The sequence below is a fragment of the Thunnus thynnus genome, chromosome 11 (genome assembly GCF_963924715.1).
Source record: "Thunnus thynnus chromosome 11, fThuThy2.1, whole genome shotgun sequence".
NCBI classification, from domain to species: domain Eukaryota; kingdom Metazoa; phylum Chordata; class Actinopteri; order Scombriformes; family Scombridae; genus Thunnus; species Thunnus thynnus.
In genome coordinates this window covers 4,032,284-4,057,468 of record NC_089527.1, presented here as the reverse complement: position 1 = coordinate 4,057,468, position 25,185 = coordinate 4,032,284, and the positions used below count along the sequence as shown (strand labels likewise).

At 38.1% G+C, this 25,185-nt stretch overlaps 2 protein-coding genes and 1 long non-coding RNA gene across 8 annotated transcripts in view; 1 reads left to right on the top strand and 2 right to left on the bottom strand.

The window, feature by feature from the left end:
• Positions 1–1,025: 1,025 nt before the first annotated feature.
• On the bottom strand, positions 1,026–8,012 carry LOC137192302 (CD276 antigen homolog). Its single transcript, XM_067602882.1, has 5 exons — positions 7,724–8,012; positions 5,031–5,417; positions 4,384–4,683; positions 4,123–4,212; positions 1,026–2,681 (listed from the first exon to the last, which is right to left on the bottom strand). The coding sequence occupies exons 1-5, from the start codon at positions 7,779–7,781 to the stop codon at positions 2,365–2,367; spliced, it is 1,152 nt and encodes a 383-aa protein (XP_067458983.1). The 5' UTR covers positions 7,782–8,012; the 3' UTR covers positions 1,026–2,364.
• A 1,201-nt stretch (positions 8,013–9,213) lies between these two features.
• The window catches only part of LOC137192301 (CD276 antigen-like), a 43,890-nt gene continuing 27,918 nt past the window's right edge, over positions 9,214–25,185 (bottom strand). The window contains exons 7-10 of one of the 6 annotated variants that reach the window (XM_067602876.1): positions 24,134–24,244; positions 23,447–23,530; positions 22,044–22,154; positions 9,217–10,837 (exon numbers count right to left, since the gene is read on the bottom strand). In XM_067602876.1, the coding sequence (XP_067458977.1) occupies positions 10,617–10,837; positions 22,044–22,154; positions 23,447–23,530; positions 24,134–24,244 (527 nt within the window). In that variant the 3' untranslated portion in view covers positions 9,217–10,616. Of the gene's footprint in view, positions 10,838–20,657; positions 22,155–23,446; positions 23,531–24,133; positions 24,245–25,185 lie in introns of those variants that run through there. The other 5 variants (XM_067602878.1, XM_067602877.1, XM_067602880.1 and 2 more) reach the window with 5 other exon arrangements.
• LOC137192306 (uncharacterized) lies at positions 15,142–19,953 on the top strand. The gene is made up of 2 exons (XR_010930556.1): positions 15,142–15,928; positions 19,546–19,953. It is a non-coding gene; the product is annotated as an uncharacterized lncRNA (long non-coding RNA).

Here is a 25,185-nt window from a genome sequence, read left to right as displayed (position 1 = left end):
CTCTGTCTCCGTCTGTGACGTTAATCTGCTTCCAACGGTCAAAGATGACGATGCATTCAAGTGCACCATCCAAGATTCGTCTTCATCAAAAGCTTGTCTCACGTTTACTTACAGAAGTAAGTGTTATGTAAAGTAATTTTATGTAAAGTAATTTTTTGGTGCAGATTTTACTAACTTTATACGGATTAAATGAAATGAATTAATGAAATGAAAAAATAGGTCAGACATGTAATTGATCAAAAAATAAACTACGGAGGTCCCGAAGGCAGCATGGGGAACCCAGAGTGTATGGGCGGGAAGCGTGAGCTCAATACTTTTATTAATACACTCAATACACTTAAATGACGGTGGCAAAATGTCCAGGAAGAGAACATTTTACAAAGAGCACATTTTCAATCCAAAAATCTAAATTCCTCTTGAGACTTGAAACATGTCATTTATAACATGCTAAATCATGTCACATGTGAAATGTCTCAGTTTACATGGAAGGAAAAACTCTTGAGTTTACATGTGGAATCAATCTGTGAGATGTATCAGTTCACATAGGAAATGTTGATTTTATAAAAGTTTGCATTCAAAACATGTCTTTTATCCCATGTGAATGTTTCATTTCACGTGTGACTTTATCCCTCTCATATGTTAAGTTTGCATTCACATATAAAATTAAAAACTTTTTTTTTCACATGTGAATTTAAGATACACATGTGATTTCTAAATGTGAAACTTAGGTTCACGTGTGAAACCACAACATCATATGAAATGTTTCACTTCACATGTGACATTATCTTTTTCACATGTAAAGTTTGCAATCACATGTAAAGCTGAAAACATGTTGTCTTTTTCACATATGAATTTTAAGATACATGTGATTTTTCCAAATGTGAAACTTAAGTTCACATGTGAAATATTTCACTTAACATGTGACACTATCCTTTTCACATGTAAAGTTTGCATTCACATGCAAAGCTAAAAACATGTTCTTTTTTCACATGTGAATTTTAAGATACACATGTGATTTCCAAATGTGAATTAAGTTCACATGTGAAATCACATGTGAAAGACTGACTTTCAAATGTACTTTTTTCGTAAGGGTGATCAGATCACAAGTGGACAGTGCTAAATACAAGTGCGATCCGATCACTCAAACAACTTGCCAAGGTGGTCTGGGACACATTTGACCACATACCTTTTGTACGCTAATGTGTCCTGATGTGTCCCCGACAAGGACGTAACAGGAAGTTACGTTATCAGTTCAGGATGTGGTGGTTATTTTGGTGACAGCGCACCAGCACCAAAAACTTTGTCCTGCCAGTCTCAAAAGTAGGAATAGCCGGTACATGTATATTAGTTCTTGAAATATATTTGTTTTCTTAGCTAGCTCATGCGAAACAAATCTGGCACTTGTCTGGTGACAGACTGATGTAATAACTGTGTGCATGGCCCTTTGACTTTCTAGCAAAAGTGACATAGGCAGTAACAATATCTGAACACAAGTGGAGACGCATGACAGACACAGATGGGAACAGCGATGTGTCTCGGCTGTCCACTTGTGTTTGGATCACCGAAACACATTTTAAAACCAAGTGTAAGATGCTATGTAAAGGATTTTAAAGAGGTTATTATACTTTTTGTGGACAAACCATGTCAGACACACGTTATTGTTCCAAGCAGAGTATTTTACAGTTGTTAAATCTTTAATCAATGGTGCTGGCTAGCTAACCAGCTAACATTAGCCCAGAGTTTAAAGCCTTTTTGTCAACATTTTCTTGTTCAATATTGCTATTAAATGCAATATAGTGTTAATTTTAAATTCAGTTCAATTTTATTTATATAACACTATGACACTTATATAATAATTGTCATTCAGTCATAGTTGTAGATAGTTATACCACATAGAGGGGTAGTTACATTCTAAACATAGAAGACAAAGCAGATAATTACTGGTAAATTGTGAAACTGTAACCCCTCAAAAAAATTGCCTGCATGACGCCCCTGCTCTAGCGCCACCAGCAGATTAATGTATGGGTTTAATCTATTAATCAATGTAATTCAAAGTCATTCACAGATGACTGACAAGCCAATAATAAGTCAGAATAAACGTAGACAGTAAACAGTAAAAACAATGAAACTAATGCACACGAGAAATAAAAATTATGAAAATGAAATAAAATAAAATAGATTTAAAGATATTTTGCATTGATTAATGCAAGAAAAGATTTGTGAGCCTGAAAAGTTGTCCAGGAGGAAACATGTTCAATGTATTTAATAAGTATTATATGAACCAGAGAAATGTACCAGAGTTTGATTGAGCTGCACAAAACAGGTTAAAGTACAAAACATCGGCTCCATTCATACCGCTGACTCTTATTTGTCTTTGTCACTCTCTGTGGTTTTTGTTTCGTCTGCATCTTTCTTGCGGTCATTTGTTTCCTCAGAAGCAGAAGAGTCTTCATTGGTCGCACTTGCTGTGGCACCATCCCTCCTCACTGGCAAACAGTAAAGTGCAGACTGATGCCCTGGTAGCAAATTGACTGTCTCAGGTTCACTTTCATCAGCACTTTCAACATTTCTATTCTGCATGTTGGAAGGAGCTTCACCGGCATTTCCTCCAGCTGAGCCTCCACTTGCTGATGAGCCGGATGGGTTTGCTGTTGGCTGAGGACTCCAGTTTGATGTTCTTCCTGGAATTAAAGGCAACTATTTTAGTCTTGACAATACAAAAAGGGTGACAGGGCAGTGGTAGTGCTGGATGTTTTGTCTTATATTTAGCCATGTTAGGAGCATGGCTTTACGAAGCATAATGTTTGTCAGTGGGTTGGTGTGTCGGTTCACCACTTTCATCCTGACTGAAATATATCAAAAACTATTTTCTACAGACATCAACGGTGTCCAGAGGATGAATCCTTCTGACTTTGGTAATACTTTAACTTTCCCTCTAGTGCCACCATAAAGTTGACATTTGTGCTTTTAACTAAAATATCTCAACAAATGTTGGAAGGACTGCCATGACATTTGGTACAGACATTAATGTTCTGCTCTGGTTGAATTGTAATAACTTCCTGTGACTTTCAGGGCAAAGTATTCATTTGTCCAATATTTTGGTTTATGACTAAATATCTGCAAAACTAACGACATTTGCATCTCAGCTTTTTATTTGTTTAGTGCATGTATGTATAATAAGAACTGGATATAGAACTGACGCTCAGATTTGCGGACAGTTTTGCCCAGTGGCCACTCACAGTATTGTAGCAAAAAGCATTTTCGTCTGTAAAACTATTGACAGGAAACTTTGAACTGCAACGAAGGTCAATTATGACTCTTTCTCTTATGAATTTTTGATCCATGAAGGTTTTATATTTATAAAACGTTCCTCGAGCCTAAAAGAGAAACTCCCTCAGGGGGTCAGTCTCAGTCAGAAAGTCGGGAGACTCAGCAGCCACAAATTTCTCAGTTTTCTCTGTTTAGCGTCTTCAGGTTAGGCTAACCCATTGTTGCCAACTAAACCTTCACTTTTCCAGCAGTTGGGGAAACAACAGACATGACTTACCTTGGTCTTGACAAGCTGCAGCACTACACACTGTAGTCTGTACTGTACATTTACTGCTAGATTGACAATTTACTATTAACCTTTTCCTCTGCTCCGTTCACATTCATCAACACTTTTCTGCCGCTCGCTCTCTCACTCAACTACTCACTCACCCACTACACACACACATTACACACTGTCCAATTCCTTAACGGAGCTACGCTACCCAGAGTTTCCTAGGAAATGACAAAGAGGTTGACTCACGTTTTAGAACAGCGCTGCACAGAGGCTCCCAAACACTACTGATTTCCTAATAAATGGATATTTGACCTTATTTCTGGTGTTAAAAAAAATATTTTCTTGGCCTGGCCAGGGTTCTCGTTGGCCCGGTGGCCCACCAAGCCTGTACAGTTATAAGGGAAACACTGGAGAGAGTTGTTTCAGGTCACATGGACAAACAAACGATTACAATGGGCAAACACTGTAAACATCTGCCAGACCTGCACCTGTCCTCCCCATTAACAACCATGTGACCGAATACTTATAACATATTAAACACATCAAACTTTAAAAGGAAAGTAAAAGGAAACACTTACTACGGTGCAGATACAGGATGACAATCAGCGCCACAACACAAACAAGGGCAACAACAAATCCAATTCCAATTCCAAGATCATGTCTTTTATCTGAAAAAAAGACAAATACAACACAAGAGTTGTCACAGTGTTTTAACATGAAGAAATAATAAATTCAGATGGTTGATATAGTCTGTCAGAAATTATTATTTGATTATAAATTAAGGGAAAAGTAAGATTTTGGTCACAAATTAAAGAAATCAAATGTAATCCTCTCATCACCTGGAGTCTCGAGTGTCGTATCTTTAGTTACACTCAGTGTCTGGTTTGAAGTGGGGTTGTGAACTCTGCAGGTCACTCTTTGTGACCCTGTGATGTTGGCTGTGCTGCTGGTACTGTAAGTGCCGTCTTCTTCAGAGGTCATAGTCGTCTTTACTTCATGTTGTTCCAGTGTACGTTCTGATTGATTCTGTCCGCCCTGGGAAGTCCATTTGATTTCAGGTTTAGGGTAACCCCCCTTTGTGCTGCAGGTTGCTGTCTTATTTGATTGATTTATCTCAAGTTTTGGTTCCTGGAAAGGAGCTGGAAATAGATCAGGATTAGTTTAGCAGGATTTTTCATGTGTATATGTGAGCATTCATACAAAGTTTTGGTTATCAAGGAACTTATAATAAATATGCAAATAAAGAATGACAAATCTGAAATGTCTGGTAATTTAATAGCTACAAAATGATGTGATTTCCTGTAAACTTCCCTTAATATTTAGTGGTTTACCAGACCCCCATTATTCATTATTTATTTATACCACTACATATTCATATGCTCAACTGAGATATCTTCAAATTTGACAAAAAAAACCCAAGACCTTTCATCAGTGATTCATTTGACATAATACAGAATATGAATATAAAAAGTACAAATGATCATACCTGCTACACACACAGTGGTCTGGCAGAGCTTCTTTGTTGATTCGGATGGTGAGTTGAAAATGACTTCAAGGGAGGTTTGATCATCTTTCAGTATCAATTCCTCAATAACAAGTGATAAATTTCCATCATGTAATTGATCAGGGAAGATTTTGGTTCTATTTTTAAATGACTGGCTTTGGTGCTTTAAGTCTGGCTTTCCTTTATTGTACATATATACAACAAGGCCAGAATTATCTTGACCTTGCCAGTATATAAAACTTTTCTCTGGTTGGAACGGTTTACTGAAGGTGTGATGGCATCTCCAGAGCCACGGAGCTCCTCTGGTTCCATTGGCTTGACATGAGTTATTTTCAGATGAAAATGGCAGCAGCAGAACCAAATGGAAAACTACAAAGTAACAAACAAACAAAAAAAAGATTCAGTAAATCCAAACAATAGTAAACCATCTTGGTTAGAATGAGATAACAGGCTGAAAAATCAGAGTTCATCTGCTCTATTTTCATGTTCTAATAAGTAGTCAGTGAATCAAGGATTGATATCTGTGAACCTGCAAACTATTTATATCAGCAAGTACATAATCAATAAAGTCAACTTTTTGCAGTCAGGCTCTCATGCGTATGAACAAGCAGGTGCACATTCACGTCTTGAGCTCATTCCACCTTAAAAAAAACATAATGCAATTTTCCGAGGTGCCTTGTGTTACATTACAGGAGATAAATGTCAAACTCATCACTGTAGAGCTGCATCCAGGGCGACCAGATGCATAAACAAACTAAGTGCCTGCTTAGGGCCCCCCATCGCCACCAGAGGGCCCCCAAGAGTGCTTAAAATGTCCCACAAGAGAGCTGGAAATGTTTTTGTTTCTTTGTTTTTTGATGTATTAAATGTCAGAAAACACAGATTCTAAGGAGAAAGTGGAATACTGAGGTAGTTTGTAAGAGGAAGAAATAAGAAGAGTAAACTGAATTGAAGCAACTTGAACATTTTTCACATCTATACATAGTTTTCAAAGATAATTATTCAGCTTTATATTTGATTCTTGAACCATTATTGTTATCTTGTTACAGGTTCCTCTCTTCATTTTATGTCATTATTTGAATATTTATTACATATTGTCTGTTTTTCACATTTGCATTTATTTTTTTATATAAGAAGGAAGTTTTACTGAGTGAGGTACTTTTATATAAGTTATTTGATTTTAATTGTAAAGTTGATTGTTGTTGATTTTTTTTTTTAACCAAAAGCAATTAAAGTGGTCAACTTGTTTACAGTAAATGCATTTTCTGCTGGTTCATTGTGTTAATTTTCAGAACACCATGTTAAGTATACCACTTCGTACTGTATCACTTTGAATATTAAAGTACAAATTAACACCAGGCCACTCTTGTGAGTTTGCTACCTGTTACGATTAAAAACCATAGCAGGGTGAAAACATGCCAGGCTGGCAATGGTATGATGTAAATAACACAGTTACAACTAATAGAACTGACAATGGGTGTGTTAGATTTACAGCAGGTGTGAGAATGATCAAGTATTGACAATAGTTAATAGTATTGGCGGCACCAAGGCAGTGGGGGGCCCCCAAATCAAATTCTGCTTAGGGCCCCATAAAGGCTTGCTTTAAAGTGTTCATCAGAGAAGATCTGAGGACCGGCTAGTTCTTGATACCCGACCAATAATTTAGCCTTCCAGTTCTTTGCACCATATAAATGGAAGGAATTACAAAATCACTTTAAAACATGAAAGTGTCATCCCGATAGATTAATTTAAACTTTTAATTTAAGGCTCTTTCTCTTCTCACTTTCTGTCCACAGAGTCAAAACTAAACATTGAGAAGCAGCTTTCGGTTTCTGTGCACAACATATGTGGATCAAACTCCCAGAAAACTGCAGGTCTGCTGCATCTCTCAGTTCTTTTAAATCAAGGATAAAGACTTTCTGTCACGGTCTGCTCCTCAGTCCCTCTCTGCAGCCAGTCTCTCATCCCCAGTTCTCTGCATTTCTTCTCCCTGGCCATGTTCTCTCTTTCAACTTCCCAGACCTGCCATTCTCAACGTGTCCACCAGATGCCCTCCCTCTTCTTCACATTTATGCACCTGTTTCCACTCAGTAATTCATTCCCTGCTTCTCATTCCCTCATCAGCTCCTCTGTACTTATATTGGTCCATTTCTTTTGTTATCAATGTTGCTTCTATAAACTCTCATGGTTCAGCCATCCTGATCCTGTTTGCCTATTTATTTCCTGCCTGCTTTGCCCCCCTGGTTACCTGTTGTGGACCGCCTCTCGTTGCTACCTGTGTTTTTTGCTTTTTTGTGTTAAATTTTCTTCTCATTTCACCTGCCTGGCTTGAGTGTCTGCGTTTTGGTCCTCCACTTGTCTGTCCTGTCCTCATCCATGACACTTCTCTGTTTGCTGCTGCCTTTTATTCACTCAAATTTGGAGTTTGATTCATATCTCATGCTGCACTGTAACATTTATTCTGCTGTTTTATTCAATTTTATCTTTTTTTTCTCTCTCTTTTTAACTGTATTTAAATGTGTATTATGTATCTGTTCCATTTCTATTTAAGACCTGAAGACACCTTGATCTCAGTGAGACTAACTGATGATGCTACATATAAAATCTCATATTGATGTTTCTGATGATCTGCATAAATGAATTAAAAGTCAAATTTCAAGGTGATAATATCTTACCTTGAAGGTAGACAGATGACAAAACCTTCATCATTCTAGCATTGTTTGCAAATGACATCCTGACTTGACACTTGGCAGTGCAGACAGGATGAGGGCTGGCCTAATTTAAATATGACCTTACTTCCTTTTTGACTACAGATGTCAGTGATTTGACGTCAGTGATTTCGTCGGTCTGGGGGGGGATACCTGACAGTAAAGTCTCTTTCTTCCTGTAACTACAATCAATGTTGTACTTCCCCCTCTCTACTGTCTCACCCCCAGGTTTAAAATGTTTAATTCAATTTTAATATTACTTTGCTTTTATTATTATTACCTTACTTTTGTTCTATTTTCATTCTTCTGTTACACGCAAACAAAAGCCAAGACAGTCTTTGTATGCTGCAAACTTTGCTAATAAAACTGATTCTGATGACTTTCTGGGTTCATTTGTTTTTAGACACTCTGTTATATTATGTGAGATTGACTTTTGCATTTTTGGTCACTCTGAAATTAAGTTATGATAACATTGTACTCACCAATGTGCGAGCAGTCAGACAATCAGATGGGTTGTAAACAAACCCCCATGTTAGGCTGCATAAGTCCGAAAACTGCTCCATGTTAAAACAGCACAAGTGACTGTGTTGGTGGAGATGTGATGAAATCAATCCAGGAAGTCCAGTTGGAGTTACAGATTTATGCATTTAAAGGCTTATCAGATGCCAAAACACCACACAGTGGTTTTAAATACTCATTTAAAACCACTGTGTGGTGAGAGACAGGACAGGATTTTACAACTCAAATTATCACAAATGTTTTCTCTTACATTGCTACGATCATGAAGTTAATAGTTGAATACGGCGTTCACATTACAAAGTAATCCACCAGGAACATACACTTGCATGTATGTGATGGCCAGCGCAGATCATTGCCAGATGATGTCATGTTGTGTTGGAGTAATAGTTGAACCAGGTTTCTCACTCTTCTGTCAACAAAAAGGCTGTAAAACCTTCAGACTAATCAACAGATACAATTTGTTTGTGTAATTCGTAATTTTACTATATTTCTGTGTTTGTTTTAGGTTATTTATTTACTCATCATTCACTCAATTTACTTAATGTTGCTCTTATTACGTTTATTTATTTAACTAATCTTGTATCCTTTGCTTTCTATACATGTTCTTCTGTCTGCTCCATGTGGCATCTTATATTGTACTGTTAACTTGATTATGAATAAAAGTTTTTGAAAAAATAAACAGGACCGAGAAAAAAAACCCAAACAAACAAACAACCAAAAAACATGTTTCTGAAGAACGACACCTTTGCCGAACTTACTTGGAGCAGAAAATGAAGCTGACTGTTTTCCAGATATCCTGGTTCTACTATCCGGAACTTTCATTCACACTCACGGTTTTCCTGTGCATTTAGGAATTATTTGCAACATTACAGGTGTATTTGCTTTCAGTTTTATCACCAAATTCAAAATTCATTTATTATCATTTTACAACACATGAAATGTAGTTTGTAGTCACTCAAAAAACAGAAATTAAAGAAATGGAGTGATAAATAATAAGTCATAAATAAACTATTTGTTATATTGTAGTGCAGAGGATGAATTGAGCGGATACTTCTGTATCTCTTGTCAGACAGCAGCAGGTTGAACAGGCTGTGGTTGGGTAGGTATTGTCTTTTAGTATCCTTTGGGCTCTGTGCAGGAGCCTCACCTCACCGATATCACTGATGCTTGGTAGATGGGAGAAGGGTACCAATGATGTTCTGGGCGGTTTTAATCACCCGCTGCAGAACCTTCCTGTCTTGGGCCGTGCACATCTCATGCCAATTTGTGATGTTTCCAGTCAGGATGCTTTCAAGAACTTGGGACGGGAATTTTGCCTTCTTAAGTTTCCTTAAGAAATATAGTCGTTTTCAACATTTTTTACTAGGGTGGAGATGTGTGATGTCCGTGACAGGTTCTCTGTGATGCTGATACCCAGAAACTTAAAACTGTTCACCTGCTCCACCTCTGCTCCACTGATGTGGACAGGGGTGTGTGTCTTCTAAAATCAACAATCGGCTCCTTGGTTTTGTTGACATTGAACAGTAGCTTGTTCTCTGTGCACCATTCTGCAAGATTGTTGATTTCCTCCTGATATGAACTCTTATTGTTGTTTGAAATCCAGCCAACAGAGTTCTCTCCACATCGGGGTTGCAGTCATGAGTGTACAGCGTGAATAGTAGGGGGCTGAGCCCACAACCCTGGGGGGCTCTGGTGTACTAGAGTGTCTGGGGTCTGTTTGTGAGGAAGTCCAATATCCAGTTGCAGAGTGTGGTACTCAAGCCCAGAGTGCTACGTTTTCCAATCAGTTTCATGGGGGAGATTTTATTAAATGCTGAGCTGAAATAAACAAACAGCATTCTGATGTAGATGCTCTTATTTTCAAGGTGTGAATGGTAATTTGTCTGGCTGCTGATATTTGTTGTCCTGTTGTTAGGGATTTAGCCAGGTGAGAACAATGTCATGATAGAGGTCATGGCCAGATCTCCTTCACTTCACTTCAGATTAGGGGTAGCAGACAGATTGTTTTACATTCATCGTCCATGGGCATGCTTGTGTGTTTGTGTTTGAGAAGACATTGTTGAGTGCTCCAGGAGACATTCTCATGGGTCGGCAAAGAGGGCAAACAACTACATCAGACAAGTCTCAAGATTATTTATTGTACCAAATACATCTAATTTCTTGTATAGGGCCAGGGTGTAGAGCCCTGCGCAGGACTGTCTCCTTAATCCCGTTCCTGCTGGATTTCTGACCATTACCGACCGCTCCTGCAATACTTGGATTATACTCCCACCCGCACCCGCAAACACTCTGACCATTCCAACACGTTCTCACTCCCAACTCGTCACATACCGAAGCTTGGTCAGGACCCTGTGGCGTCACTTTTTATCGCACTGGGTACCCCTTTAGCGTCAGTTTTCAATGTCCATCCATCTTGATTGTTTATTAAAACTTTGCCCTCAGAAACATCATCTTCTGATGAGTTGGAAGAAGCAACAGGAGCATTTCTGCCAGGGGAGTCTACAGTGGCTGCTGAGTCTTCTTGGTCTTCTGCTTGCTGAGGCCCCTCTTGTGATTCTTGACCTGGAATTAAAGGGAAATGTTTCAGTCATGAGGGCACAACAAAACAGTGGTGAGTCTACTGATGTTTTACACCTCTCTAAATGATATCACATGATGTAAAGGTTTGTCACAGTTCATGTAGGAGATGAGTATGTTTTGAATTTGACATCAGGTTAATGAGAACCACTCACAGGAATTGAGACTTGTTTCACTTCTTATTTTTTCTTGCAGTATGGATGCTACCTACACCGTTTAGTCTATTCTTTGCACAGTACCTTATAATATACAGTTTCCTGCCATAGTCCTTTAACTTCTGTTTCTGCCTCCCTGCCTGCACCAGCTCTGATCCCAGATTTGATTTATTTGTCTTTGTCACTTTCTAAGGATGTTGTGTCATCTGAATCTTCTTTGCTGTCACTTTATAGCTTTGTTTTCCCTTCTGTATCAGCAGTAACAGCAGCAGTGGTGTCCTCATTAGAAGCATCATCTGCAGCAGCAACCTGCCTCCTATAGAAACGGCAAGACAGCATGATGGTTTAGTAAAACTCTGCCTTCAGAAACATCACCTTCTGATGAGTTGGAAGAAGCAACAGGAGCATTTCTGTCAGCTGGAACTCCATCAGCAGCTGAGTCTTCTTGGTTTTCTCCAAGCTGAGACCTCTGGTTCAGATCTTTACCTGGAATTAAAGGTATATGTTTCACTCATGAGGGCACAACAGAATGGCTGTGGGTCTATTGATGTTTTACACCTCTCTAAGTGATATTACATGATGTAAAGGTTTGGCACAGTTCATGTAGGAGATGAGTATGTTTTGAAGTTGACATCAGGTTAATGTGAACCACACACAGGAAGAGAGACGTGTTTCACTTCTTTCTTTTCTTGCAGTATGGATGCTACCTACACTGTTTAGTCTATTCTTTATACAGTACCTTATAATATACAGATTTTCTAACTTCAGTTTAGATTCATTTTTAAGCCTCTTTGATACTTTTATGAGTAATATCATTTACAGGAGCGAGACTATTTCTTATGAGAGCTGTAAATCTGATTCTGGTTATGACCACAGTGTTGGGGGTGTGGGAAGGTCAAATTATTTTATGTGACAACAATTCTGCTGTTTTTGTATTACCAAGGAGATCAACTGCATCAAAACAAACACACCTAATTTCTCCATGAGCTGTATCAACTCTCCCAGCTTGCAATCATAAGTATTGATGATTAAGCCAACAGTTTAATTATTCTAAAACCAATATTTCTCCCACACTAATATTCATCATGACATTATTTTATCATATAACCTTTGTTTCCTATTTGGAGTCGTGTTAATAAATTTGTGTTTAAATGAGAATTGTTTCATTGCATGTGTCATTCCAACACATTGTTCATGTAAAGGAACAAAATTAACATTACTCGGGTCCCAGTGCAATAAACAATACACAATAAATTGCACACATAAGCAAATGAATGCACAGAGTAAGCAAACAAGTGTTTTAATGAGCTTTATGTATCTAAACTAAAGTTTCTTTTCTGTATATCAAACTGGACTTCACATTGTGCATTGCATTCACTGTTACATCATTTAATCATTTATTGCACACGTCACATTTAATTTTTTCTCTTGTCACCTTCATATATTTCATACACTTCATTTCTTTCTCCATAGCACAATCCATATTTCCTTTGTACAGTCAATTATACAGTTTTATTTTAAGTTTTATATCCCTTTTCACAACTATTAATATTTCATCTGAATAACAGATTTAAAATGTTTAATTCAACTTTAATATTGCTTTATTCTGATTGTTATTAGCTTACTTTTGTTATCTTTTTAGACTTCTATGTTGTGTTTGTGTGAGCAAACACCAAGACACAGTCTTTGTATGCTGCATACTTGGCTAATAAAACTGATTCTGGTGACTTTCTGGGTTCATTTCCTCTTAACAACTCTGTTATATTATGTGGGAGTGACTTTTGCATTTTTGATCACTCTGAACATTAGTTATGATAACATCGTACTCACTCACTGGACACAGAAAAATACTCATATATTTGAATGGAGAGTGTGAGTGAACCGGCCCTAATAAAAGAAAAACTGCAGTACAGAGCTACAAATTTTAGTTTTGATGGTATTTTTCTACAGCACTTTATCACTAAACTGTCACCCTCACTCCATTTTTTCCCTTCCCCTCATAGGTCATCCCCACTACTGAATTATAAATATAAGACCTATAATTATTGTAAAATAAATGATAATAACACCAAACTTCATACAAAGTTTGTATATAATGTACTGTATGTATATAGGCATTTCTGCTGTATCCTACAAAAATGAGCTGCACTCAACCCCCACACCAGTGGCGGCTGGTGACTCATAAAATTGGGGAGGACAAGAGGAAAACCAACATGGAATCTTACAACAAACCGCATCAAACTATATCATTGTCCCCCACCTGATGAAATCGGAGGGGTGGGGGGCAATTTTATATGCCAATAAAACAATTTGCTTTTAAAAACAAAAACCCCTGAGTGGTGTAAAGGCTGCTTCTTTAAAGACATTTAGCATATACATATTGTTTCTAAACAAAGAGCAGCTCATTTTAGCCATGGACTGGTTCAGATGTGTGATTTTACCAACAAAGTGAAATTCAAATGTATAGTATTGTTCTATTGTGACAACAGATCTATATTCTCATCAAAAACAGACAAAATATCACATGATTTACACGTGTTTCCTTTGTATTTTCTTAGTATACAGAAATATATAAAGTAGCACAAAGCTTAAAATGTGATACAGGTTCAGATCAGTGCTGAACACTAGAAAGACTGAACACTAAAAACATTCACAGATCTAAAAGTGTAGGTTCACATCAGAAAGTATTAATGCATGTATCAAATACATGACTTACACACTCTTATCTATGTGCACAACATACAAAATATAGTCTACAAAGCTGACATGTTAACACTAGGGGTGCAACGGATCACAAAACTCACGGTTCGGATCGTATCACGGATTTGAGTCATGGATGGGATAATTTTTAGGATCAGCAAAAAAAGGGGGGGAGACAAATAAAACTTTGTTTTCTATTTATTCTGTAACACACTTACAGCACGAAACAGTAATGATCTTCTGCCCATGGTCTTAAATGAAAACATTCAAGACAAACAACATTTGAGATGTCTAATGGTTAAATAAAATAAAATAAAATATATGAAATATTCAATGCTCAATTATTGCAATATGAGGCATGATACCTTCCTCTTTTAAACACGGTAGTGAATGAAACAGCCTCTGTCCACATCATCAAAACTTGATGATAACTTAGAAACATGAACACCCGTCTTGTCCTGCAGCTTGTTGAATGAGCCACCCAACAAACATTCACCGCTAACGTCAGTTAGCAGCTAGATGCTAATTAGCTTCTCAGCTGCAGCACATCAAACAGCATGTAAGCATACCTACAGATGTCACTTCAGACCCGTTAGATGCTGGTTTGATTGTTACCCTTCAAAATCCCTGTTAGCGACATGCTGTCTGCCCATGACTTGTACTTACAGCAGTTTATTTACTTTGTCTTAAATGACACATTAAATTTTGCAAGATAGGCATTAAACCAGAGGAGAGCATTTTAAGATAGACCAATAGAATAGAGCTTATCAAGGAGGAGGTAGTGATCAACCAAATCAAAAGCTTTGGAAAGATCAATAAAAATTGGCCCTGTAAGTAGGCCTTTATCAAAGGAGGAGAACACATCATTGGTGAATTTTAGCAGGGCTGTTGTGGTGGAGAAATTAGTTCTAAAGCCAGATTGGGTTGGAGATAGAATATTGCACAGATTGATGTACTGATATGATTGATTAAAGATAAGTTTCTCAAAAAATTTGGCAATGGTACAGATAATAGAGATTGGTCTGTAGTTATTCACATCTAGTGGATCTCCTCCTTTGAAAAGAGGGGTAACTCTAGCACATTTCCATATGGGGGGAATTGAACAAGTAGATAAAGACGTATTAAATAAATCAGCAAGGGGATACATTAGAACATGAGCTGCAAGTTTAACAAATTTAGCTTTAAAACCATCTGGACCAGCACTACTCTCTTTTAACTTATTCATAACATAAAAGACATCAATAGGAAGAATTTTTCTAAAGAAAAAAGAACCGTTAGAGGTAGTGCAGTTTAAAGAGCCAGCCATATCAGAAGAATTAAAGTGTTGGGAACCACAGAATAGATGAGAAATGACGGTTGAAAGCTTGGGAAATAAGTAGAGGATCAGTGATAGTTTCATTATTTATACGTATCCGATTTAAAAGGTTTTTGTTAGTTTTATTGAGAAATCCAGAACTCTCATTCATACTCACACTTTTCCTGTGCATTTAGGAATTATTTGCAACATTACAGGTGTATTTGCTTTCAGTTTTAACATCAAATTAAGTGGTTTAGATAATCTGGCTAATTTGTCTGGCTGCTCATGTTTGTTGTCCTGTTGTTAGGGATTTAGTCAGGTGAGAACGATGTCATGATAGAGGTCATGGCCAGATCTCCCTCATTTCATTTCAGATGAGGCATTGCAGACCGATTGTTTTACATTCACCTGCTTGTGTGTTTGTGTTTGAGAAGACATTGTTGGGTGCTCCAGGAGATATTCTCATGGGTCAGCAAAGAGGGAAATCTCAAGTCCCATCAGTGAAGTCTGACATTCATTATGAGTTTGTGTATTAATTTTACATGTGTGGAAGTGAGCTATTACCTCAAGTGAAACTCAAAAGGGAGTTAAATCAATCATCATCATTATGTCATAAAACTCAGACAGCATCTGATTAATACAGACCTGTTTTTAATGTTCAGACAGTTGGCATGCACCTCACTTATTTTTATCACACAACTACATCAGACAAGCCTCAAGTTTATGAATGTCATCAGCTGAATGTCATCTAATTTCTGGTATAGAGCCAGGGTGTAAAAGACACTCTCTTTTAAGAGCAGGGTTAGGGTTAGTTACTCACGAGACCTCAGCTAAACGCTGTCATGTTGGAGTTCTCCCTGCAGAGCGAGAGGGTCACCTCCTTGCAGCAATAACATCACTACCCACACTATATCTACATAGTCAGTAAAAAACATTTGATACAGCTCAGAAACGGTAGTTTCACCACTGAAAACAGCATATACAGTGACTAAGAATAAAATGATACAGAAATCCCCCCTTAACGATCATATTGTCACATATTCTGTTTTAAAAAGTTTTACTTGTTAATGTCTGATGACAAATCGTTCCATATTTTCATTTCTCTGTACAAATTTATAAAAGGGAGCATATTAGTTAAATTCAGCAGAGAACATTTTTTAAATTACTTATTTCATATTTAGTCAGGAAAGCCTGACAGCTGGATTACAATGAAAATATGTGGGTGTTAACAGGTGTTGGAGGTTTGAAAGTAGTCCAAGATGACCCTTTAACAGGCTATCTCTAGAGGAGGTCCACTCTGTCGGCTGAGGGCACTCGTCCAGTTTTATAGTGCAGCTTCAGTGCCCCGACAACACATACACCTTTCAATCAGATATGCTTATTACAGGTTCTATACTGAAATTATACTTCTATTACAGGTTCAGCAGGTCAATTTCAATTTGTCCAAAACTGTTTTAATAAACATTGCATGTTTATCCTTAACAATTTCCATTATAAATTTTCAGTATTAATACATTTAGATCTCATGTCAGCCCTTAAAGGGCTAATCAGAAGTTACAACTCAGCTCAACTGACAATCATCATTATGTGTTTTAGTTAATTGTCATTTTTCATTGAGTCTTTACAGAAAATTATTTTAGAGGTAGGTTTGGGTGGAGTGTGTCTCAGGCATACTAGCTGAGACCTTTAACACCGTCTCTTGGCTGAGGCACATTTGAAGGCTACTGCTGGGTTTGTGCAACTGATATCACTCTACCTGCAAAACACCCAAAAATTAAGAAAATTTAAAAAGTGAAAAATATAAAAAAATAATCACACAGTTTCCATCAACAATTTAACAATAAATACCATAAGTAACTGTAATCAGAGTATTCAAATCAAAACTTTGCCTTTGGTTAAACACTCACAAGAATTAAATTTCCCTCATTGTGAAGTTAACTTCTTTTCATTGATCGCTCCAAAAATCAAACATAAATCTAAGGAGCAAGGATACAATGAGTATAAACACAGGATCTGTCAGGAGAGATAAATGCTTGTGGGCGATAAGATGATGTAAAAACATAACACATGAAATAACAACAGCATAAAATCACTAAATATCAGGTCAACTTCAATACAAAAGGTTCAAAATGAGTAATCACCAAGTTTCATATACAACAAGGTCAGCATTGATTCATCTGCGAAAGGTGAAGGTTGGTTTCCTGGTCGTCCGAAGAGTTTGGTGTGGTGGGGGAGGCAGTCTAGAGATGAAGGAGTCCCAGTACCTGAATCTTGAGAATTAATCAAACTCGAGTCTTGTAGTCAGCGCTCAATGGGTAATTGTGTCTAAAAAATTTTTAACCAAGTCACACTCACTTCTCTGGGCTGTACCACCCTGTGGTTGTGTAACAAAGGATGTTGCACCTAACCACAAATTTGCATTATAACCGTCGCTAAGCAACGGAATAACAAGATATGTTTGTAAAGTCAGAGAGACATGCAGCAGTGTGGAGAGGCTCAGATTACTCAAATATCTTTCTTTTTTTTTCTTTAATGTTTGTCATTGAGATTGAGATCAGCCAGAAGATTTTCCAAACATTTTCTTGACTTTGTTTTGTTTTGTTTTTCTTTTTGTGGAGGCAGCAGCAATTTTACTATATAAAAAGTGCCAAATAAGAAGCATGAGGGAGGATTGCATATTGCAACGTGCAGGAAAAACATACCCAGACTGGTTTAAATTATTCTCTGTATGTCCTGCAAGTCAATATGATGCTCTATGTGATGTTATCTTGAGGTTAATTCATAGTGGCTGCATCAGGGGGCCATGCAGGTTTGTCATGATTTGGGCCATGCCATCTCACTATGGCACATTCAACTTTACAAATAATGCACTCACCAGGTTCATATATTGACCAGTCTTATGGTTACCGTTGCTCTTCTCTGAGACATCCCTGTTCTGCCATGGCCTCTCCTTAGAGGGCTTTTCCTACCGTATGAGACGCCTTACTTATCCCCTGAGCCAGGACTAACAAACCTCTGAAAGAATGTGCTTGTGGTGTCTGTGGCAGGGTCATGATGTCTCAGTCTGTCTTTCCAATCTGTGAAAAATGAACTGGGCCGAATTTTTTTTAGCATAGCGGTATAGTTTGGATTTATCTCCACTACGGTGTCTTCCCCTTCAGTTAACTTTCCTTCTGCTCATCAAGACTCTATCACTGACCTTAAAAGCAAGAGGCCTTGGATTAGGTTGGTTTTCAGCTTTAACTTCTTTTAGCTTTGGAGCCTGAATATGTTCGTGCAACAGAACCAATCTTTCAGGCATGTCCCAATCATTAGGTGCATTTTTTATCAACCAATCTTTTGCAGCTCTAACTGCTCTCTGCAACACCATTTGTTTCAGGTTTGTAAGGAATAGATTAAATTTGTTGTACACCATGAGACTCTAAGAGCTGCGTTACATAAGAGTTTTTAAAATGCTTCCTATTATCTATTCTCAAGGATTTGATTGTAGGATATTGAATCAACAGCTCTGCTGATCTGGCAGAAACTGTATTTCCTGTTGCTGCTCTCACGGGGAAGGACGCGCTTTGCATTAGAGCTATTGTCTGCAGGAAATACTTGTTACCTAAAATAGATGTGCGTAAGAAAGGCCCTGCAACATCTGCACTGCAGTGTGTGTAAAGTGTCTCTAGCACCAGGTAAATCCAGACCTGTGCTCTTAAACCATTTTATCACTCTGTCTCCTCTGATATGTTCTAACCCTTTGTGTATTTGCTTTAACACGTTCATTTGGTCAGGCTGCAGTACTTTGGTTGGACCAGTTTTTCCATCTTTCCACTCATTAGGCACAATCAACCACAAAGGCCCCATTATTACCATATCTCTATGGGCTGGTTAACATTAAGCCTTCCTTTCCCTTAGGATGCACTAGTTACTTTAGGATTTTATCCTTTTTTTTAGCTTGGGCCTACTTCTTTATCCTTCTCTTCCTTGACCATTTAACTTATCACAGAATGCTTTGTGACCTGCCTCTTGAGTGCTATAGGATGCCCTAACAGATTCAGCTATAGAGGATTAAGAGTTGTTCCACACCAGGTGCCTTTCAGGTTTACATTGCTCGGTAAACTTTTGCTCTAAGTCACTCTAAGTACCTGTGGGTGCTTCACTCCTGTGGTTAATTGTTGAATGCCGTCCCCTATATTAGTGCGGCTTCTTTCGTAATTAAACGTTCGAGTGACATGTCTAGCAAGGTTGAGTATCAATTATAAAATCTGCAGGCCTCTGGATTCTCTTAACTCTTCAGAGGGCCCTGTTGGGCCGCCATGTAATGGTTTCTGCTTGTTACAACCGATACCCCCTGCCAGTGTGTATAAGGCACCAGCAGGTGGCTGTCTACCTCTGACCTAGGTATCGGACAGGTTCCCAAAATCTACATGCAAGACCGTCTTCGCCTGCTTAAGGAACCAGTATTCAGCTTGGTTTCTATAATCACCAGCTGTCGTTGAATCATTAATTTCAGCCTGTTTAGTAAAGAAAGCCTGACAGCCGGATTAAAACGAAAGTGTGTGGGTGTAAACAGGTGTTGGAGGTTTGAAAGTAGTCCAAGATGACCCTTTAACAGGCTATCTCTGGAGGAGGTCCACTCTGTCAGCTGAGGGCACTCGCCCGGTGTTATAGGGCGGCTTCAATGCCCTGACCCTAACATTTTTTGCCAATTCAACACATAGAGTAAACATTTCAATCACATATGCCTATTACAGATTCAGTACTGAAATTGTACTTCTATTACAGGTGTATCAGGTTAATTTCAATCAACAGATCTAAACCTGTCCAAAACTGTTAATTAATAAACATTGCATGTTTATCCTTAGCAATTTCCATTATAAATTTTCACTATAAATAAATTTAGATCTAATGTCAGCCGTATCTCAGGGGGCATCTTGCTTACCTTAAAGGGCTAACCAGAAGACCTCAGAGATGAGCACAAGCCAGGAACTTTGGTTGGAGTGCATGAAAATACGAACCAGTTTCATTTATTTTTTTACAAAAACTAGTATTACAAAATGTAAAAAGTAAAATACAAAAACTTGAATATAAAAGTTAAAAAGAAGAGAACTCTCTCTAGGATTTAAAGAAGTCAAAAAGCAAAAAGGGCATAAAAAGCCCTGAGACCTCTCTGGCCTCCACTTTTATATCATTTGTTTTCAAGCATCTACATCTTAAACTCCATATATGGTCACCAACCAGAACATCAGCAAACTATTGGATGATTTTTGTTTACATTGTACAGAACATATAGTTATTTCCCAAACTTCACAGACACAGATCAGAGATGTATGTATTTGTCTGTGTCAGGTGCAGAAACCACAGCTTGCTTTGCAGGCCACTGGCTTCCTGCTGATCTAAGAAGGAGTGTTAACTTGCACAAAAGTTTAGTAACAGTTGAACTTAGAGTACTTTCAATCATGTTTTTTTAGTTAATTGTCCATCTTCATTGAGTTTTTACAGAAAATTATTTTAGAGGTAGGTTTGGGTGAAGTGTGTCTCGGGCATTCTAAGTGAGACCTTTAACACTAGCTTGGACATTTTTTCATCATACCATAGACCTTTGTCAGCTTCGGCTAGCTAAAATATGACACACACTCAAGTTAGAAACAGCACCTTGTACAACTGATGTAATGTCTTTGATGTAATATTTGTTATTTACAGTGAAAATGTTGTACCCAAGGGGAAAAAAATGGCAGCTAGTAGCAGTGATAACACTAACACAGACTACACAGACAAAATACATTGAATGTGTCCAAAATCGTCAACATGGGTTAAAAGCACAGAAGCTGCCTTCACAAAAGTAATGTTAGCATAGAAACAATAAGGTCATACTAGCATAAAAAAAAATAAATAAACGTTAGCATGAAAAACAAAGTAATGTCAGTAAAGTAACTGTCATGAATGAAAGTTAGGACCAGAAGATCCTGTCGGCTCAGTTTATTATTTATGTCTGTAAGATAGACATCTACAGACATTACAGTACCATTAGCATGCACTGATTCTGATCACAGTCATAACATTAACAAAAATCCTGCTGTTTCCTCATACTATACTCAACACTGACCTGCAGTGTATACAGGCAATACAGGATTTAATCAGTATTATTGATCAGGCACACAGGATTATGACCAGAAAGCATGTTCACCTTTCTTCACAGATTTTTCTCTCTGAAAATTTTTTGCGTAAGAACAGGACGCATTTTCCACCCAAAGCCATCAGTTTATACATAAACACACTGAAACTACACTAAACATCCATAAACACTCAGTAACAGAGTGAGCTGTCTGACCTTAAACTTAACGTTTCTTCCTGCAGTTTAAGTGTAAAATCATCCACCTCCTTCATAAAATCCTGGACTCTGACCTGATCTCTGAAGCTAACAGCTAATTCTGAACTGTGAGCTAACTGGGAGGTTTTCCCTTCTTGAGATAATGAACATTTTCCATCCATTACTTCTCTGATTTGTGCAGTTTAAGGAACAAAATCAACATCAAACGTTGATCTTCTCATAAGCTCTCAGTCATTCTGGTTAACTTTCTGCCCCCCCCCCCTGCACACATCTCACATGTGACGCTTCTCGTAAACCCGTCTATTAAGCAGGGAGGGATAGTAAATGTGTTTCACTCTTTTTGTAATTAGGGACATAGAGTGGGACACAAACACAACACACCTCTGTTTAAACTTCTCTCCACTCTGATGTATGAAGGAAAATCTTTGCACATACTGTAGGTGTTAGCAGTTTCCTGCCATAGTCCTTTAACTTCTGTTTTTGCCTCCCTGTCTGCACCAGCTCTGATCCCAGATCTGATTCATATGTCTTTGTCACTTTCTGTGGATTTTGTTTCATCTGAATCTTTGCTGTGGCTTAATAGGTTTGTTTTCTCTTCTGTATCAGCAGTAGCAGCAGCAGCAGTGGTGTCCCCATTGGAAACATCGTCTGCATACCGCTTCACAGAGAAATGGCTAGACACAGTTTGATGGTTTAGTAAAACTCTGTCCTCAGAAACATCACCTTCTGATGAGTTGGAAGAAGCAACAGGAGCATTTTTGCCAGCTAGAACTCCACCGGCTGCTGAGTCTTCTTGGTTTACTGCTTGCTGAGGCCCCTCTTGTGATTCTTGACCTGGAATTAAAGGTAAATGTTTCAGTCATGAGGGCACAACAAAATAGCTGTGGGTCTATTGATGTTTTACATCTCTCTAGATGATATCATGAGATCAATGAGACATGTTTTTTTTGTGCAGTATGGATTTAGTCCATTCTTTTTACACTACCATATACGATACATATTTAACTTCTGTTTTAATTTATTTTTAAGCCACTTTGATACTTTTATGAATAATGTCATTTACAGGGATGAGATAGTTTCTTATAAGAGCTGTAAATCTGATTCTGGTTATGACTACAGTGTGGGGGGTGTCACACCAACAGCAGAGAGGTGATGACATTAAATTTCCTTTTGTGGTCAAGCCTTCAACATGATGGTATGTTCTTAGAGCTACAGTAGTAATAAACACATTCTTACCATTGTAAGCAGACCTGTTAAATTTGAGCATTCAAGTTCATTCTTGACCTTTAGGAACAGTATGTGTAACAAATAATCTCAGCTCAAAAGGTCCACTGACTATTTAGAGCTTTTAACTGCATCTCACCATCTGTCCTAAGAGTGGAACTTCAGTCACATGATAATAGAAACAGACAACATCAACATCATATTCGAGCCTGAATCTGATCCAGAATATGACTTTCAACAACACCAACGACCTCAACAACAAAGATTACAGAACGGACGGCTGTTTATGGACATGCTGAACAAGCTGACATCATCTCACCTGGAAAGTTAAAAAAAACTTTGCAAACAAAGCGTCCAGGGCAGCTGAAACCTGGGTTTTGTCTCACAGGGAGCATTTTTACATATGTTCACCTCAAGTTTTGGAACTTTGACCATTTTTAACATCCAACATCATAACAGTACATGAATGTTAGAAAATCACAAAAAGCAGAATATGCCCCTTTAACACTCGTGACATTCCTCGTAAATCCATCTATTAAGCAGGGAGGGATAGTTCATGTGTTTCAGTCTTTTTGTAATTAGGGACATAGAGTGGGACACAAACACAACACACATCTGTTGAAACTTCTCTCCACTCTGATGTATGAAGGAAAATCTTTGCACATACTGTAGGTGTTAGCAGTTTCCTGCCATAACCCTTTAACTTCTGTTGTTGCCTCCCTGTCTGCACCAGCTCTGATCCCAGATCTGATTCATTTGTCTTTGTCACTTTCTGTGGATTTTGTTTCATCTGAATCTTCTTTGCTGTCACTTAATAGGTTTGTTTTCTCTTCTCTATCAGTAGCAGCTCACACAGCTAGATCCAGCTTGATTATCTAGTAAAACGTCCTCAGAAACATCACCTTCTGGTGAGGCAACAGGAGCATTTCTGTCAGCTGAGTCTTCATCGTTCTCTTCTGGCTGAGGCCTCTGGTTTGAATCTTGACCTGGAATTAAAGGTAAATGTTTCAGTCATGAGGGCACAACAAAATAGCTTTGGGTCTATTGATGTTTTACACCTCTCTAAATGATATCACATGATGTAAAGGTTTGTCACAGTTCATGTAGGAGATGAGTATGTTTTGAATTTGACATCAGGTTAATGTGAACCACTGACAGGAGGAGAGACTTGTTTCACTTCTTTTTTTTTTCTGGCAGTATGGATGCTACCTGCACTGTTTAGTCTATTCTTTGCACAGTACCTTATAATATACAGCTTTTCTAACTTCAGTTTAAATTCATTTTCAAGCCACTTTGATACTTTTGTGAATAAACAGTTTCCTGGCATAGTCCTTTAACTTCTGTTGTTGCCTCCCTGCCTGCACCAGCTCTGATCCCAGACTTGATTCATTTGTCTTTGTCACTTTCTGTGGATTTTGTTTCATCTGAATCTTCTTTGCTGTGGCTTAATAGGTTTGTTTTCTCTTCTCTATCAGCAGTAACAGCAGCAGCAGTGGTGTCCTCATTGAAAGCACTGCCTGAAGCAGGATCCCGCCTCACATGGCAAGATCCAGCTTGATTTTCTAGTAAAATGTCCTCAGAAACATCACCTTCTGATGAGTTGGAAGGAGCATGAGGAGCATTGCCGTTAGCTGGAACTTCATTGGCTGCTGAGTCTTCTTGGTTTACTGCTTGCTGAAGCCTCTGGTTTGAATCTTGACCTGGAATTAAAGGTAAATGTTTCAGTCATGAGAGCACAACAAAATAGCTGTGGGTCTATTGATGTTTTACACCTCTCTAGATGATATCACATGATGTAAAGGTTTGTCACAGTTCATGTGGGAGATGAGTATGTTTTGAATTTGCCATCAGGTTAATGTGAACCACTCACAGGAAGAGAGACTTCTTTTTTTGTGTACCGTATGGATGTTACCTACACTATTTAGGTCATTATTTGTACACTACCATATAAGCTGACATCATCTCACCTGGAAAGTTAAAAAAAACTTTGCAAACGAAGCGTCCAGGGCAGCTGAAACCTGGGTTTTGTCTCACAGGGAACATTTTTACATATGTTCAACTCAAGTTTTGGAACTTTGATCAACATCCAACATCATAACAGAATATAAATGTCAGCAAATCACAAAAAGCAGAATATGCCCCCGATAACATTTAACCAACACTAAGATCTTTCCTTAATCTTAAACAAATTGATTTTGTTGCCTAAACTGAAGCACACGCAGCAGTCAGGATGTGAACGTTTACACCTGTTGTGCAGTATTTAAATGTAACTTCAATCTTCAGATGTTCTGTGAACATAATCCAGGCAGAGATTATGTTCAGCATGGCAGCATTACTGGAAAAAAGTTTAGTAGTGTAGAAACGTCATTTCTAGGAGATAGAGTCACATGACCGAAGATTGACATGTGATGACCAATCACTGGAGGACACCTGAGCAAACTCAGTTAGCTGATGTGAGATGCGGTTGAAAGCTCAGAAGAAGCTATTTAGTGGACCACTCAGCTTTGATTGTTTTGTTATATCGAAATGTTGTATGTTTTTGCTCAATACCACTGACAGTATGAATATAGGATATTCTTGTGGATAGAATCAGAAGGTGGGTACATCTGCACATAAACTGTTTTGTACACAAGGTGTCTGT

Bases quoted from the DNA above. Each gene is read 5' to 3' on its own strand.
- LOC137192302 (XM_067602882.1), bottom strand. From the start codon at position 7,781: ATGTCATTTGCAAACAATGCTAGAATGATGAAGGTTTTGTCATCTGTC. The intron at 4,684-5,030 runs GTATGATCATTT...ATCTATTTCCAG, and splicing joins GACCACTGTGTGTGTAGCAG to CTCCTTTCCAGGAACCAAAA. The intron at 4,213-4,383 runs GTGATGAGAGGA...TCTTTTTTTCAG, and splicing joins TACGACACTCGAGACTCCAG to ATAAAAGACATGATCTTGGA.